The 15753-nt window shown below is 39.1% G+C and overlaps 1 protein-coding gene across 7 annotated transcripts in view; it reads left to right on the top strand.

The window, feature by feature from the left end:
- RAD50 (RAD50 double strand break repair protein) overlaps positions 1 to 15753 on the top strand; it is a 97326-nt gene that overhangs the window by 69405 nt on the left and 12168 nt on the right. For all 7 annotated transcript variants that reach the window (XR_010114322.1, XR_010114323.1, XM_063612407.1 and 4 more), the window contains exon 21: positions 1479 to 1703. Coding sequence is in view for 5 of the 7 variants with exons in the window: in XM_063612407.1 (XP_063468477.1) it covers positions 1479 to 1703 (225 nt within the window). In the remaining 2 variants the exon portion in view is untranslated. The remainder of the gene's footprint in view (positions 1 to 1478; positions 1704 to 15753) is intronic.

A 15753-nucleotide genomic window follows, 5' to 3' on the forward strand; every position in this document is an offset into this window, starting at 1 on the left:
CTCATTCTTCCTTTATCTGGTCTTATTGTTACTTATTGTAGTTGCTACCTTCCTGGTACAGCAGAAAAGATTTTATTCCCTCCTTGACTGCCTTAGAGTTGCCTTAGGAATTCTATAAGAACCTTGTTGATGCGAAGGCACTAGACTGGCATAAAAGGTTGTACTAGGCAAATACTTAGATTGTCAACCACTTCAGCTGGTTAAATCCAGGCCTCTCATTTATTAAACCCTTCCTTGTAGAGTTTTCATGTCTTCTTGAATTTATACAGAAATCTGAATGAAAAAAATGCCCAGGCTTTTCTAAAGGATATAGTAAAGTGAATTTTAACTTAATTTATAAAGCCTAACAAATGGTTAATCCTGTGTTATGGTTCAGTACTCTTAGCTATTTAAAACCTCTTTCCTATATCAGGGAAATCAGATTTTTAACTAGAAGAGCTTATCATCTTCAGAGTCTTCATTTTTTTATGCATTATACACACTTAGACCCAGAAAAATCACAGAGGAAATTATGATGAAAGCCAAGAATGTGACCTTAATATCCTAGTTCCCAAGCCTCAGTTCTTTTACACTATACTCTCCATGGCAAGGTGGAAAAGTAATGCTTCTAGAAGAAATTTTGAAATAAAATCATATATTCTTGTCTACTAAAGACCAAAACCAGATATTTAAAAAATTTCTGTAATTGGTACCTAACAGTACTTTTTACATTCATTCACATTATTAAGTACAACTGTTTTTCAAACCTTTCTTCAACCAGGACATAACAGAAATGCCAACAAGACATGTAATCCAGTCGACTCTGTAAGGATGCCCATAAGCTTGAGAGTAGTGCCTGACACATAAGAGGATGCTTAATAAGTGATAATAAATAAATGAAGATTTTTAAAGCATACGTTGAAATTTGTATAATCTGCCAGATTTTCAGAAAAGTTTGAATATTTTACTTCTTTTGGTCATTATTATGGTTTTTACACTTGTGCAAGAGAAATTTTGTTTTCATGGAGGAATCTAAATTTTTAATAAGTATTACTGCAGAAAATTAATATATGATTTAATTCGTATTGTGCCTTTGACATGAGCAAAATGATGAAGCCTGTTATCCATAACTTCTTAGTGTTGATAATTGTGCATGCTCAGTTCACAATCAGAAGTTTGTGAATTTGTAATATTAATCACCAGAGTGCTTTACTTAGAGTCTAAAGGCCAGGAACTTTATCAGTGATCACATGCTATGAGGGTTCTCTAACACACAAAATTAGCTGTTTAGCAACCTATGTGGGGCAGAGATATGGAAGGAAGAGAGGGGTTTTTTTAGTACCAAAGCCCTAAATAATAAGCAAGGAGAGACTCTGTTACAATATACTGATTGCTAAGGAGAATGATACTTAACCTATGTAAAGAAATCTATGACTTTTCCACTTCAGGTTGTTAAAAGCTAAAAAATGGTCCTCATTTGTCATTTTTCTTTTTTACAGTGAACATCAGAAGTTGGAAGAGAACATAGAAAATATAAAAAGAAATCATAATTTGGCATTAGGGCGACAGAAAGGTTATGAAGAAGAAATTATTCATTTTAAGAAAGAACTTCGAGAACCACAATTTCGGGATGCTGAGGAAAAGTATAGAGAAATGATGATTGTTATGAGGACAACAGAACTTGTGAACAAGGATCTGGATATTTATTATAAGACTCTTGACCAGTAAGTACTAGACTGGGGATTTTCTTATTGCAGTGAATATTAACTAACATATTTTAGTAATCTTTTCTCTCATTTTTTTCTTTTTCTTTTTTTTTTTTTTCGAGACAGAGTTTCACTCTTGTTTCCCAGGCTGGAGTGCAATGGCATGATCTCAGCTCACTGCAACCTCTGCCTCCCGGGTTCAAATGATTCTCCTGCCTCATCCTCCCAAGTAGCTGGGATTACAGGTGGATGCCACCACGCTGGGCTAATCTTGTATTTTTAGTAGAGACGGGGTTTCTCCACGTAGGTCAGGCTGGTCTCGAACTCCTGACCTGAGGTGATCCACCCGCCTTGGCCTCCCAAAGTGCTGAGATTACAGGCATGAGCCACTGCGCCCAGCCCCTCATTTTTTCTTTTTTTTTTTTTTATTATTATTATACTTTAAGTTTTAGGGTACATGTGCCCAAAGTGCAGGTTTGTTACATATGTATCCATGTGCCATGTTGGTGTGCTGCCCCCATTAACTCGTCATTTAGCATTAGGTATATCTCCTAATGCTGTCCCTGCCCCCTCCCCCCACCCCATAACAGTCCCCGGAGTGTGATGTTCCCCTTCCTGTGTCCATGTGTTCTCATTGTTCAATTCCCACCTATGAGTGAGAACATGCGGTGTTTGGTTTTTTGTCCTTGCAATAGTTTACTGAGAATGATGGTTTCCAGTTTCATCCATGTCCCTACAAAGGACATGAACTCATCATTTTTTATGGCTGCATAGTATTCCATGGTGTATATGTGCCACATTTTCTTAATCCAGTCTATCGTTGTTGGACATTTGGGTTGGTTCCAAATCTTTGCTATTGTGAATAGTGCCGCAAGAAAAATACGTGTGCATGTGTCTTTATAGCAGCATGATTTATAGTCCTTTGGGTATATACCCAGTAATGGGATGGCTGGGTCAAATGGTATTTCTAGTTCTAGATCCCTGAGGAATCGCCACACTGACTTCCACAATGGTTTGTATACCATGGGATGGAAAATATATGTATGTACGTATGTAAACACACACTAGCTTAAGTTATGAAGTTAAGATACAAAGCATATTAATATGTAGGAGTATTCATTATACTACCTCCCTCTAACCAATCTACCATTATCACTGATTCGCATCCACTTAGATGTTCCCTTCTTATCTCAACCTTCTGTCATCCCCATTCCCTGTAACTAGTAACGAAGATTTTTACTTTCTCTGCTTTTTAAAAAAAGTTTTATCATATATATGTCATATTTTGAGCTTTTTAAAAATGATACGATATTCTAGGATTTGCTTTTTTATTTGGATTTGCTTTTGTTTATCCATGTTGTTTATGGCCATAGTTGATTCATTTTCACTGATGTACGTAATCTACTATGGGAATAGACCACAATGTATCCGTTCTCCTACAGATGGACATTTGGGGTTTTTTTCCAGGTCTTGTCATGTCTTCTGGAGGAAAGGTATAAGGTTATATTTGTGGGAGTGCATTGCGGAGTATGCTCAATTTTACAAAATAATGTTTTCCAGAAATGACTTTACTGATTTATACCACTAGCTGTATATAAGGGTTTCTTTGATGGATCCTCTGACATTGGTTTTATAAATTTCTTAATGTTTGCCAACCTCATAGGTTTAAAATGATGAATCATTGTTTATACATTATTAGTCTTGTCTTTGTGTGTGTTTTGGGACAGAGTCTCTGGTTTTCACCCAGGCTAGAGTGCAATGGTGCAATCATAGTTCAGTGTAACCTCAAACTCCTGGGCTCAAGCAATCCTCCCACTTCGGCCTCCCAAAGTGCTGGGGTCACAGGTGTGAGGCATTGTTCCTGGCCCTATTGGTCTTTTCTTATTGATTTAAATGTGTTCTTTATCTCTTCTGCATTTCAATTCCTTTTCAGTTATATGTATTACGAATGTCTTTTCAAACATTATGCTTATCTTTTTTACTTAGTATCTTTTGATGACACTGGATTTGATTTTGAGTTAGTTGAATTTAGCAGCCTTTTCTGGTTAGCTCTTTGTGTGTCTTGTTAAGAAATCCTTCTCTACTCCTTTCTCTCTGTCTCTCTCTCTCTCTCTCTCTCTCTCTCTCTCTCTCTATATATATATATATATATATATATATATAAATTTTTTTTTTTTTTTTTTTTTTTTTGAGACGGGGTCTCACTCAGTCACCCAGGCTGGAGTGCAGTGGCGCCATCTCGGCTCACTGCAAGCTCTGCCTCCCAGGTTCACGCCATTCTCCTGTGTCAGCCTCCCGAGTAGCTGGGACTAGAGGCACCCGCCACTATGCCAGGCTAATTTTATTGCATTTTTAGTAGAGATGGGGTTTCACTGTGTTAGCCAGGATGGTCTCGTTCTCCTGACCTCGTGATCCGCCTGTATCGGCCTCCCAAAGTGCTGGGATTACAGGCGTGAGCTACCGCGCCTACTTCTATATTTTTGTCTAAAAGTTTTAAATTTTGCCTTTCACATGTAAGTACATTTAAGTGTTTAAGTTGAATTTTTTCTGTTATGAATAACTGGTTGTCTTGGCTCTATTTATTGATAGACTATCCTTCTTTCAGTGACCTGCAGTGTCATTTCTGTCATATATCAGAATTCCCTATGTGCCTGGGTTGGCCTGGGTTCTCTGTTCTACTTAATTGGTCACTTTGTCTATCTCTGTGCCATTTCTCACACCATCTTAATTACATATAGCAGAATTTTCTTTATCCAGTGTATGTCTGTCTTTTAACCAGTGAATTTAGGCCTTTCATATTCATTGTGATTACTCAATTGAGTTAGATTTATTTCTGCCATCTTTTTTTCCTTTGCTGCCTTTTTGAGATGGATTTATTTTTCTTGACTCCTCCTTTTTCCCTTCTTTGGGTTATCCAGTTGACCACATAACATGGGGATTAGGGACAGTAAGCCCCCACACAGTCAGAAATCCACATGTAACTTTTGATTCCCTCAGAACTTAACTACTAATAGCCTACTGTTGACTGGAAGCCTTTCTGATAACAGAAACAGTTGATTAACATATATTTTGTATGTTATGTGTATTATATGCTGTATTCTTTTACAATAAAGTAAACTGGAGAGAAGAAAAGAAAATTATAAGTGAAAATATATTTTCTGTTAAGTGGAAATGAATCATCATAAAGGTCTTCATCCTTGTCCTCTTCACATTGAAGAGGAGGAAGAAGAGGAGGGGTCAGTCTTGCTGTCTCGGATGGCAGAGGTGGAAGAAAATCTACGTAAACATAGACCCACACAGTTCAAACCTGTGTTCAAGGATTGGTTGTATTCTACTTTAGTTATTTGAGTATTTACTTTTTAATTTTTAACATACTTATTTGACTTAAAATCATATGCATGAGTTCTCAAAGTGGTCCTGGAGCACCATTATCAGTATCACCTTGGAACATGTTAGGAATGCCTCTCAGCCTCTACCCCAGACCTGGATCAAAAATTTGAGAGGTAGGGCCCAGCAGTCTATTTTTGACAAGCATTTTGGGTGATTCTGATGCACATCAAAGTTTAAAAACCATAGCTTTAATGTGAATTGTTTTATCTTCTTCCTGAATACTAATTATCTTCTCTCATCTGCATTATTTCTTTTGTCTAATATTTTAGTTTTACCTTGTTTTTAAATCATCACAAATGAGTAATAATTATTGTGGTGGTTTCATAAGCCCACATGTTTACCAATTTCTTTGTTCATTCTTGCTTTTTAAATCCCACTCCTCCCTTCTTTAGGTTCAGTTTTCTTTTTTTGGAGTATATTCTTCAATAGTTTTTTCAGTGAATGACTGTTAGTGGTAAACTATCAGTCTTTGAGAAGTTTTTCCCCTTAATTTGATAGTTTAGCTGAGCACAGAGTTCTAGATTGACAGTTTGGTTCTCTTGGCACTTTGAAAATATTTCATTTTTTGTTGGCCTCTGTGGTTACAGTTGAGAAATCATTTTAATTATTCCTTTAAAAGTAATCTGCCTTTTTCCCCTGGTTCTCTTAGGATTTTTCCCTTTGTCTTCAGTGTTCTGTATTTTTATAATAGTGTGTCTAGACTCAGCTTTAGTTCTTCTGCTCATAAGTTGTGCTTTTTGATCTGAGGATTGATATCTTCCATCAATTTTGGAGATTTTTCATACATTATCTCTTCAAATATTATTCTTTCTCCACTTCTATTTTCCCCTTCTTCACTTTTTATTAGACATAACCTCCTCTTTCCTCTACATTGCTTAACCTCTCTTGCATATACTGGGCTCTGGGTAAATATCTTGTAGTTCATAAATTATTTAGCTGCTACTTATACTGCCTGTTGAGTTGTCATTGTTTTTTTTTCCCTCCATTTTTTTCTATAAGTTCTATTTTGTTCTTTTTCAGAAACTCACATGGTTTTTTTATAATTTTTTTTTTTTTTTTTTTTAAACAGAGTCTGGCTCTGTCGCCCAGGCTAGAGTACAGTGGCATGATCTCGGCTCACTGCAGCCTCCACCTCCTGAGTTCAAGCAGTTCTCATTCCTCAGCCTCCTGAATAGCTGGAATTACAGATGCATGTCACCACTTGGCTAATTTTCGTATTTTTATTACAGATGGGGTTTCGTCATGTTGCCCCAGCTGGTCTTGAACTTGGTCTTGATCCTCCCGCCTAGGTCTCCCAAGATGCTAGGATTACAGATGCGAGCCACTGCGCCAGGCCTATGATGTATTTTCTTCCTTTGTATTTTGATTCCTTCTTGAATGTGTCTTTACTCATTTTATACAGATTTTATACCTAGGCCTCCCAAAGTGCTAGGATTATAGATGTGAGCCACTGCGCCAGGCTTATGATGTATTTTCTTCCTTAGTATTTTGATTCCTTCTTGAATGTGTCTTTACTCATTTTAACTATACATATTTTATATTCTTTCAGATTATAATTTCTTAATTTCACATTTTGAGGAGTCTGCTTCCGCTGTTTTGTATGTTGATTCTATCCCCTAGTGAAGTTTCTGTGTTTTATTAACATTTAATTGTGTGCTTATCTTTAGTAGTGTTGTTTTTTCTATGAGACTCCCTTGTGACCTTTCCTTGTAGATGTCCATCTACACAGAAATTTTGGTTTTATATTAACTAAGAGCTCCAGAGAAAACATTGGCCTGCATATAGGGTTTTTGTTAATTTCTTAGTTGGTAGGTTCCTAGACTATACTCACTGGTAGCATAACTTTGAACCTCAAAACTATATAAAGCATTTGCCCAAGACTTTGAATTTTCAACTTATAAATTTTCCACTCTTTCATTGAGGATGGATGTTATAGCTCTTGAAGAGTCTCATTTTTTTGTGTTGGGAGTCACTTCCAATCTTCTTCCTTACTTGGGTCCTATCCTTCATCTTCTGTCCTGGATGATAAGAACCAATCCCTAGGTTATAAAAATAATAACCCCAAGTTCGTGGCTGGGCATGGTGGCTCACACCTGTAAGCCCAGCACTTTGGGAGACCGAGGTGGGCAGATCACTTGAGGTGAGGAGTTCAAGACCAGCCTGGCCAACATGGTGAAACCCCGTCTCTACTAAAAAAATACAAAAATTAGCTGGGTGTATTGGTGCACACCTGTAATCCCAGCTACTCAGGAGGCTGAGGCAGGAGAATCGCTTGAACTGGGAAGTAGAGGTTGCAGTGAGCCAAGATTGCACCACTGCACTCCAGCCTGGGCAACAGAACGAGACTCTGTCTCAAAAATAACAATAACAGTAATAATAACCCCAAGTTTAGTTTGTCTCTCAGGTTACATACTGACTGGTCTGGTTTTCACTTCTATCTTCGTTTCTGTTATGTAGGGATTTCCCTTTCTTTCTTGTGAGCTCAACTATGAATTTAAAATAAGTTTTGTTATAAATCTATCTAGCAGTTCTGTTCACTTGTGGCAGGAGAATTATTACTTACCTTAGATTTTGGTGGTGGTTGTTTTTTCCGGAATGGCAAATATCTTCCTTAGCACTAAGAGAGTTACACAGAGAGCTTCTCTTCTCTTATAAGACTTCTGGTCAGATACAGCATAGTCAGCAGACCAACCTGAGCAATGGCATTCAGACCACAGGGCTCAGGAAGACAGCAGAACTCTGGTTTCAGTATGAGGACTTTTTTAGTTAGTGTTGATAACAAAGGTGGTCCCAGAATTCCCTAGGCATATTTTTGGCATATACAAGTTTTAGGAAGTATGTAATCATGTAAGACAAATTAGATCCATTTACTGTGAAATATTGGTGTGAGCCAATTAACGTTATTTTTTAAAAATGAATTATACTAAGATTTTTGTTAGATTAAGTTTAACTTTTAAAACAATTTTTTGAGAGTATTCCATGGATATATCTTTTGTCCCATTTCATTGTGAGTAGGTTAACATTACAATGCTCCCTGGATCCAAAATGGCTCATAGAATTGTATGCCTGCACCAAATGAGAACTTTTGTTTTTTAACCTCTTTGAATGTTGCCGTCTCTCCTAGATATTAGATCCAACAGTTTGAAGTGGTTAGTCTTGGGATTTAAGGTGCTGAAACAAGAACATAAGCAAAACTTAAGGAATTACTGCCCAGTAGACTACACATACATATATTTGTTTTTTGTTTTTTATTTTTCTGCCTTTAATAATTCTTTTTAGTCTTCTCAGCTACCTCATTTATGCCTTTAGGGGACTTTTTAGTTTTTCTTAGTTCTTTAGCAACAGATGCTGTGTATCCAATAGATTTATCAAACATTCATTGAGCATTAAGGTATAGGAGATCCAGTAACTTCTAGCAAGGATATTATAGTTTATTTGAAGAGACACAAGTCAAAACAGATTTTTGTCGGTAAAAACCTATTTTGCCAGGCATAGTGGCTTACGCCTGTAATCCTAGCACTTCGGGAGTCCAAAGCGGGTGGATTGCTTAAGTCCAGGAGTTTGAGACCAACCTGGGCAACATGGCGAAACCCCATCACTACAAAAAAATATAAAAATTATCTGGGCATGGTAGCACACACCTGTAATCCCAGCTACTCAGAAGGCCGTGGTGGGTTGCAGTGAGCCAAGATAGCCAGTGCACTCCAGCCTGGGTGACAGAAAGAAACCCTGTCTCAAAAAAAAAAAAAAAAATTCAAAAAAGAAAAACACCAAAACTTCTGTTTGGAATAAGATAAGTTGGTTGTGATGAAAAAATAAAAATGGGTATTAAAAGCAAGACATTGGACTTTGTATAAAAGTCCAACGTGGTAAGTTTTACCTTTTTTAAAAAGCCTCGGAAGTCCATAATACATGGTTAAAAGTGCTGTCTCTGAACACTACACATGTCCAGATTTTGAATTCTTTTTTTAAAAAAAGTTTTATTCTTATTTTTTATGGCTATATAGCAGGTATATTTATGTGGTACATGAGATATTTTGATGCAGGCATACAATGCATAATAATCACATCAGGGTAAATGAGGTTTCCATCACCTCAAGCATTTATCCTTCCTTTTGTTACAGACATTCCAATTATACTATTTTAGTTATCTTTAAATGTACAATAAATCGCTGACTGTAGTCACTCTGTTGTGCTGTCATATACTAGATCTTATTCTTACTGTATTTTTGTACTCATTAACCATCTCCACTGCCCTTCCTAGTCTCTGGTAACTATCATCTCCACTATCTCCATGAGTTCAATTGTTTTAATTTTTCACTCCCACAAATGAATGAGAACATGCAAAGTTTGTCTTTCTGTGCCTGGCTTATTTCACTTAACATAATGTCCTTCGGTTCCATCCATGTTATTCCAGATGATAGGATCTCATTTTATGTTATGGCTGAATAGCACTCCACTGTGTATATGAACAACTTTTTTTTTTTTTTTTTTTTTTTTGAGACGGAGTCTCTGTCTCCCAGGCTGGAGTGCAGTGGTTTGATTTCAGCTCACTGCAACCTCCTCCTTAGCCTCTGAGTAGCTGGAATTACAGGCTCCTGCCACCACACCTGGCTAATTTTTGTATTTTTAGTAGAAACAGGGTTTTGCCATGTAGGCCATGTTGATCTCGAACTCCTGACCTCAAATGATCCACCCGCCTCAGCTTCCCAAAGTGCTGGGATTAGACGTGAGCCACCGTGCCCGGCAGGAACCACATTTTCTTTATCCATTTATCTGTTGATGGACACTCAGGTTGCTTCCAAATCTTAGGTATTATGAATAGTGCTGCAATAAATATGGGAGTGCAGATATCTCCTCAACCTGATGATTTCTTTTCCTTTGTGTAAATATCCAGTAAGTGGGATTGCAGAATCATATTGTACTTCCGTCTTTAGTTTTTTTAGGAACCTCCATACTATTCTCCATAGTGGTGATTTTGAGTCCTGACTGAAGATATTTAGCAAATTATTTAGACACTCTGAGTTTCCATTTCCTCATCTAAAATATAGAATTTTTAAAAATCTATACTGTTCTTCAGTAGTCAGAAAAGCTCGAGGCGATTTAGTCCAGCTTTCTTTGTCATGTTTCATTCTTTAATGTAAGTTCTTAAATTCTCTATTCTTTTAATAGCACTAAAGAACTAAATTCATTAAGAAAATGTAGGTTTCTGTTCCTATTTAAACATTCTTTGAGGTTGAGGGCTGTGCATAGAAGACAATAGCAATCGAATACTACATGATAGCATAATCAATTTAATTATTGTATCTAACTCTGTTTTAAAGGGCAAGTATTTATCTGAGAGATTAAGCAGCCTACCCAGGATTACCCAGGTAAATGGTAGAGATAAAATTAGATATCAGAACCACTGTGACATGCTGCTACCATAGTGGCCCCCTGCTTTTTTTTTTTTTCTGGAGACGGAGTCTCGCTGGTTCTCTCAGCTCTCTCAGGCTGGAGTGCAGTGGCATGATCTCTGCTCACTGTAACCTCTGCCTCCTGGGTTCAAGCAATTCTCGTGCCTCAGCCTTCTAAGTAGCTGGGATTACAGGCATGTGCTACCACACCAGGCTAATTTTTGTATTTTTAGTAGAGACGAGGTTTCGCCATGATGACCAGGCTGGTTTTGAACTCCTGGCCTCAAGTGATCCACCCTCCTCATCCTCCCAAAGTGCTGGGATTATGGGCATGACCTTTTTTTATAACCGTTAAAAAACTAGTATTTATATAAAAGCATTTTAACTGTTACTTATACTTCCTGGTTTAGAACCATAACTTATTTCTATATATTTTGTAACTCTTCAGTGAGGTGCTTGTGTACATAATACATAGTTGTATATTAGGATTTTGTTCAATAAAAATTTGAGTACATAAATGCTTGATACTGTTCTAGATACTAAGTATATAAGGATGAAGAAACAAAATTAAGAAATAAATTAATAACAAAATGGGTAGTAGTGGTAGGTATTACAGTGAAAATGAACAATGTGAGCATAACAGATGGGCCTTTAAGCTGGGACCTGATTGATGAGAAGGGAGCAAGATATGCAAAAAATGGGGTGCAGGCATTCCAGGTAGAATAGTTAATGCAGCAGCCAAGACCAGTACGAACAGAAAGTGTTCAAGGACCAGGAAGAAGGCAAGCATGGCTGGAATATAGTCAGAGATAGACCATTCCCAGAGTATGTCATGCCTTGTAGCCGTGGTAAACAGTTTTATTTCATTCTAACTGCATTGGGCAGTCACTGGAGGGTTTGAAGCAGGGAAGTAATATAATCTGATTTCTAGTTGGAAGAAATTGCACTGGCTGCTTTGTGTGGAGAATGGATTGTAAAGGGCAAGAGTAAAAGCAAAGAGACTGATGAGGAGACTTGTAGTAACCAAGAGATGGTGGTGGGCTAGATGAGGTGGTAGCAGTGAAAATGGAGAGAAGCGATAGACTTGGGATTTGTTCTGGAGAGAGAATTGACAGGCCTTGCTTCTGAATTGAGTATAAGGGAGGGAAAGTAAAATAACCATGCTCCTACATATTTTTACTTGAACAACAGGATATTGGGGGAACAGGTTGCCATTGCTTAAAATGGGTGGGACTGGGGAGAGAAAATCAGTAGTTCCGTTTTGTACACTTTAAGTTTGAAGTGCCTGTAGATATCTAAGCAGAGCTGTCAAGCAGGCAGTTGGATATATAACCTCCAGCCTAGAGTTCAAGGGAAAGGTGTACACTGAGGAGTCATCAGCATATCCACGGCATTTAACCCATGAGATGAGATCACATGTGGAATGAGCATAGAGGGAGAAGGGAAAAGTCCCACCACTAGTTATGTTTGCAAATCCAGTAAATAAGCAGCTGGCGATGTGGGAAAAGATTTTAAAAGATGTGGTATCTTGAAAACTAAGTGAAGCAAATATATCAAGAACCTAATGCTGTTTGGAGTCAAATTTGACAAAATGGAAGTTGTTAATGACTGAGGAGCAGTCAGTGGCACAGTTGGAACTGAAGCCTGGTCAAGTTGGGTGGGGAGAGAATGGGTAGTAAGGAATGGAGACAGCCGCCAGGCGCAGTGGCTCACACCTGTAATCCCAGCACTTTGGGAGGCCAGGGCGGGTGGATCACCTGAAGTCAGGAGTTTGAGACCAGCCTGACCAACATGGTGAAATCACATCTCTACTAAAAATACAAAAATTAGCTGGGCGTGGTGGTGCCTAGCCTGTAATCCCAGCTATTCAGGAGACTGAGGCAGGAGAATTGCCTGAACCCGGGAGGCGGAGGTTGCAGTGAGCGAAGATCGTGCCATTGTACTCCAGCCTGGGCAACAAGAGCAAAACTCTGTCTCAGAAAAAAAAAAGAAAAAGAAAGGGAGACAGCGAATATAGATAATTCTTATGACAACTTCTCCTGTGATGGGGAGCAAGAAAAATGGGGCAATGGTTAGAGTGGACCAGGGACGAAGTTAAATAGGCAGATTGGTTTTGTTTTCAATTTTAATTGTAAGTATTTTGCTGCAAGGTCAGCTCTTCTCTTACTTACAGCCCACTGACCTGCAGACCTGGGGTTTCATATGTATTCACTGAATAGAAAACCATACGGAGGAGCCCTCCAGCTATCTCTGCATACCCTGAGAACCAGTGACAGCAGGAATAAGAATTCCCTTCACTTCCAAGATTAGGCTATAGGAGAAAAAATTAAAAATTCAACAACCCTTGCTCTGCCACTTTCTTGTCAGGCTCTGGGAAAACAGGATTATCTTTCCCTGTCCCTCCTCGAAACTGCTGACAGTCTGTCTGATGGAGACCTGGGTAGGTGCTCCATAGTCTGTTTTTGCCCTGGGCCTGGGATAAGAAGGAAGGGCTTTTCAGCAGAGAAAAGTGCCTCAGTCACAGAGGCATGCTGAGCAGAGTGAGGACCTATGAGGGAGCTTGGTGGAGCCAGGCGGGGGTGGAGAGGTACAGGAGTGCTTTCTAGCAATTTAGGCTTGTTAAGGAACAAAGCCAGGCTGTTTACTGAGTTCTCTTACCTGGTACTCAGATGGATTCTTCTAAATAAAAAGAAAAGAAGTGATACAAATTTCCCCAAAATTGAGACTTTGTGGGCTTATGCTTGCAAACAGTGGCCTTCTCAAGATTTATACGGTGAGCCCTAAATTTGCCTTCTCACCCAGAAGAAAGTAAGGTACAAAATTTCCGTCATTCTTTCACGTCTTAGAGCATGCAGTCACTGTAATTGTTGCGTTCAGCTGTCTATTTAAGGTAACACAGGAAATCAGCAGTGCATTTTCAAGAAAAGCTGATTACCATCTGTTATTAGTAATCATCTAAAAACATCACTAAGTATAAGCATTGCCAATGGTCAGAGACACATAGATGAAAAGGGGGAAATTATCCATCATTTGGAATGTATTACCCCATACTAATACAATATACCAATTTAAATGATTTTAGAATATATCACTCAAGATATGGTGTTCTACCCCATGCCTAAAATGTTCTACTCTCATTTTTCCCCAGATGTGGAAGGTTGCATATTAGGTCATACTTCTCTTTTTTTTTGAGACAGAGTTTCGCTCTTTTTGCCCAGGCTGGACTCCAATGGCGCGATCTCAGCTCACTGCAATCTCCACCTCCCGGATTCAAGCGATTCTCCTGCCTCGGCCTCCCAAGTAGCTGGGATTACAGGCGCCTGCCATCACACCCGGCTAATTTTTTGTATTTTTAGTAGAGACGGGGTTTCACCATATTGGCCAGGATGGTCTGGATCTCTTGACCTCGTGATCCACCCGCCTCGGCCTCCCAAAAAGTGCTGGGATTACAGGCGTGAGCCATCGCACCTGGCCAGGTCATGCTGCTTTTAAGACTCGTTGTAAACACGTAACCTTTACAGTTTTGCATCCAAGGTAGCCAGCTTTCTGTGAGGCTCTTCAGAGCCTGGGTCCCTGCATTCAAGGGGAGCTTCAGACGAGGGCTTTATTCAGGGCTCACCTTATAGTCACCATCTCCCTCATGACCATGGATGCAGTAAGATTTCACAGTAGCTCCTGCAACCTCAAGAGGGTAGATTACAAAACCCAAAGATAGCCAGTGGTGTTTCACACCTAAACAAATGTTTATCTTGCCATAGTGATTGAACCATAAGCTGAATTGTAAAAGCTGATGTTTGGGAGTCTAGCTAAAGAAAACTAAGTTAATAGGTTTAAAGAAGCAAGAGCTGGAAGCGTCCTCTCCCGGAAGGTGAGATATTGGTCTATGGGGTGTCCAAGGGAGAGAATCCAGTCATGGGTTCTTAGCTTCTGTTTCTGGTTGGGCCAGTAAAGCCTCTTCCTCATCCCTCTTTTCTGCTTATCACTAGAGACAAAACTAAAAACCATGGCTTCAGTCTGCTAAAAGCCTAGAACAAAACAGAACAACAAAATAAGGCAGGCTGGACAAGCTTGTTAAGACTTTCATGGATTACCAGAAATATAAATGCCATTAAAGCCATCATTTTTCCTCATAAAATGCAATCGATTCTTACTGAAATTTTTAATGAAATCTTTCAGACTCTTAATGAGTATTTAAATATCAGATTAAAGTAATTTATAAATCATTATTTTCTGAGCTTTTAGAGAGTCTCTTTTTTTTTTTTTTTTTTTTTTTTTTAGACAGAGTCTGGCTCTGTCACCCAGGTTGGAGTGCAGTCTTGCAAACTCAGCTCACTGTAACCTCCACCTCCCAGGTTCAAGCACTCCTCCTGCCTCAGCCTCCCAAATAGCTGGGATTACAGGTGCCCACCACCACACCGGCTAATTTTTGTATTTTTAGTAGAGATGGAGTTTTACCATGTTGGCCAGGGTGGTCTCTTAACGTCTGACCTCAAGTGATTTACCCACCTTGGCCTCCCAAAGTGCTGGGATTACAGGCGTGATTACCTCACCCGGCCTCTCACTTTAACAACCAGTTTTCACAAAGAAATCATACTACTTCACATGAGTTAGTATATGCATTTAACTGAGAGATGGGCATACACCAGGCAGGTGGTGGAGCTGATACACTAGCCAGATGACTACTTGACCATAACAGTTTGCAGCCCATGAAATTCAAATCTTTGCCTCAGCAGACAGTCATGGACTTTCAGGATCATTCTGTAAGTTATTTGATGTTAAATGCCTGTAAAGTCCAAGTGACAAAAGTGTGTTAAGTTAATTGGGCCACTATATGTCATTCAATATCTCATATAGGGTTCTTGTACAGGATCTCACTCTGTCACCCAGGCTGGAGTGCAATGCTGTGATCACAGCTCACTGCAGCCTCGACTTCCTGGGATCAAGCGATCCTCCCACCTTAGCCTCCCAAAGTGCTGGGATTGCAGGTGTGAGCCACCGCACCCAGCCCAGAGCTGCTTTCTTTCCATGGCTTCAGCCTAAGTAACTCTCATCTATTACTGTGGTAGCTTTCCCACCTCTTATCTCTTACCGTCCTTCCCACCCCCACCTCCACCCATTATACTTCTGCCAGCTTAATTTTCCTAAAGCTGGTGGTCCCTATTCCCTTCTAATTTTAGGAAAGACTTCCATACCTGGGCTTTCCCATTTCAATTCCTACTACCAAGTGTGTTCTAACCAAACAATTTTGTTCCCTTAATATGTCCCATATTTTCCTGTGCTAT

The sequence above is a fragment of the Symphalangus syndactylus genome, chromosome 11, assembly GCF_028878055.3.
Source record: "Symphalangus syndactylus isolate Jambi chromosome 11, NHGRI_mSymSyn1-v2.1_pri, whole genome shotgun sequence".
Lineage (NCBI taxonomy): Eukaryota > Metazoa > Chordata > Mammalia > Primates > Hylobatidae > Symphalangus > Symphalangus syndactylus.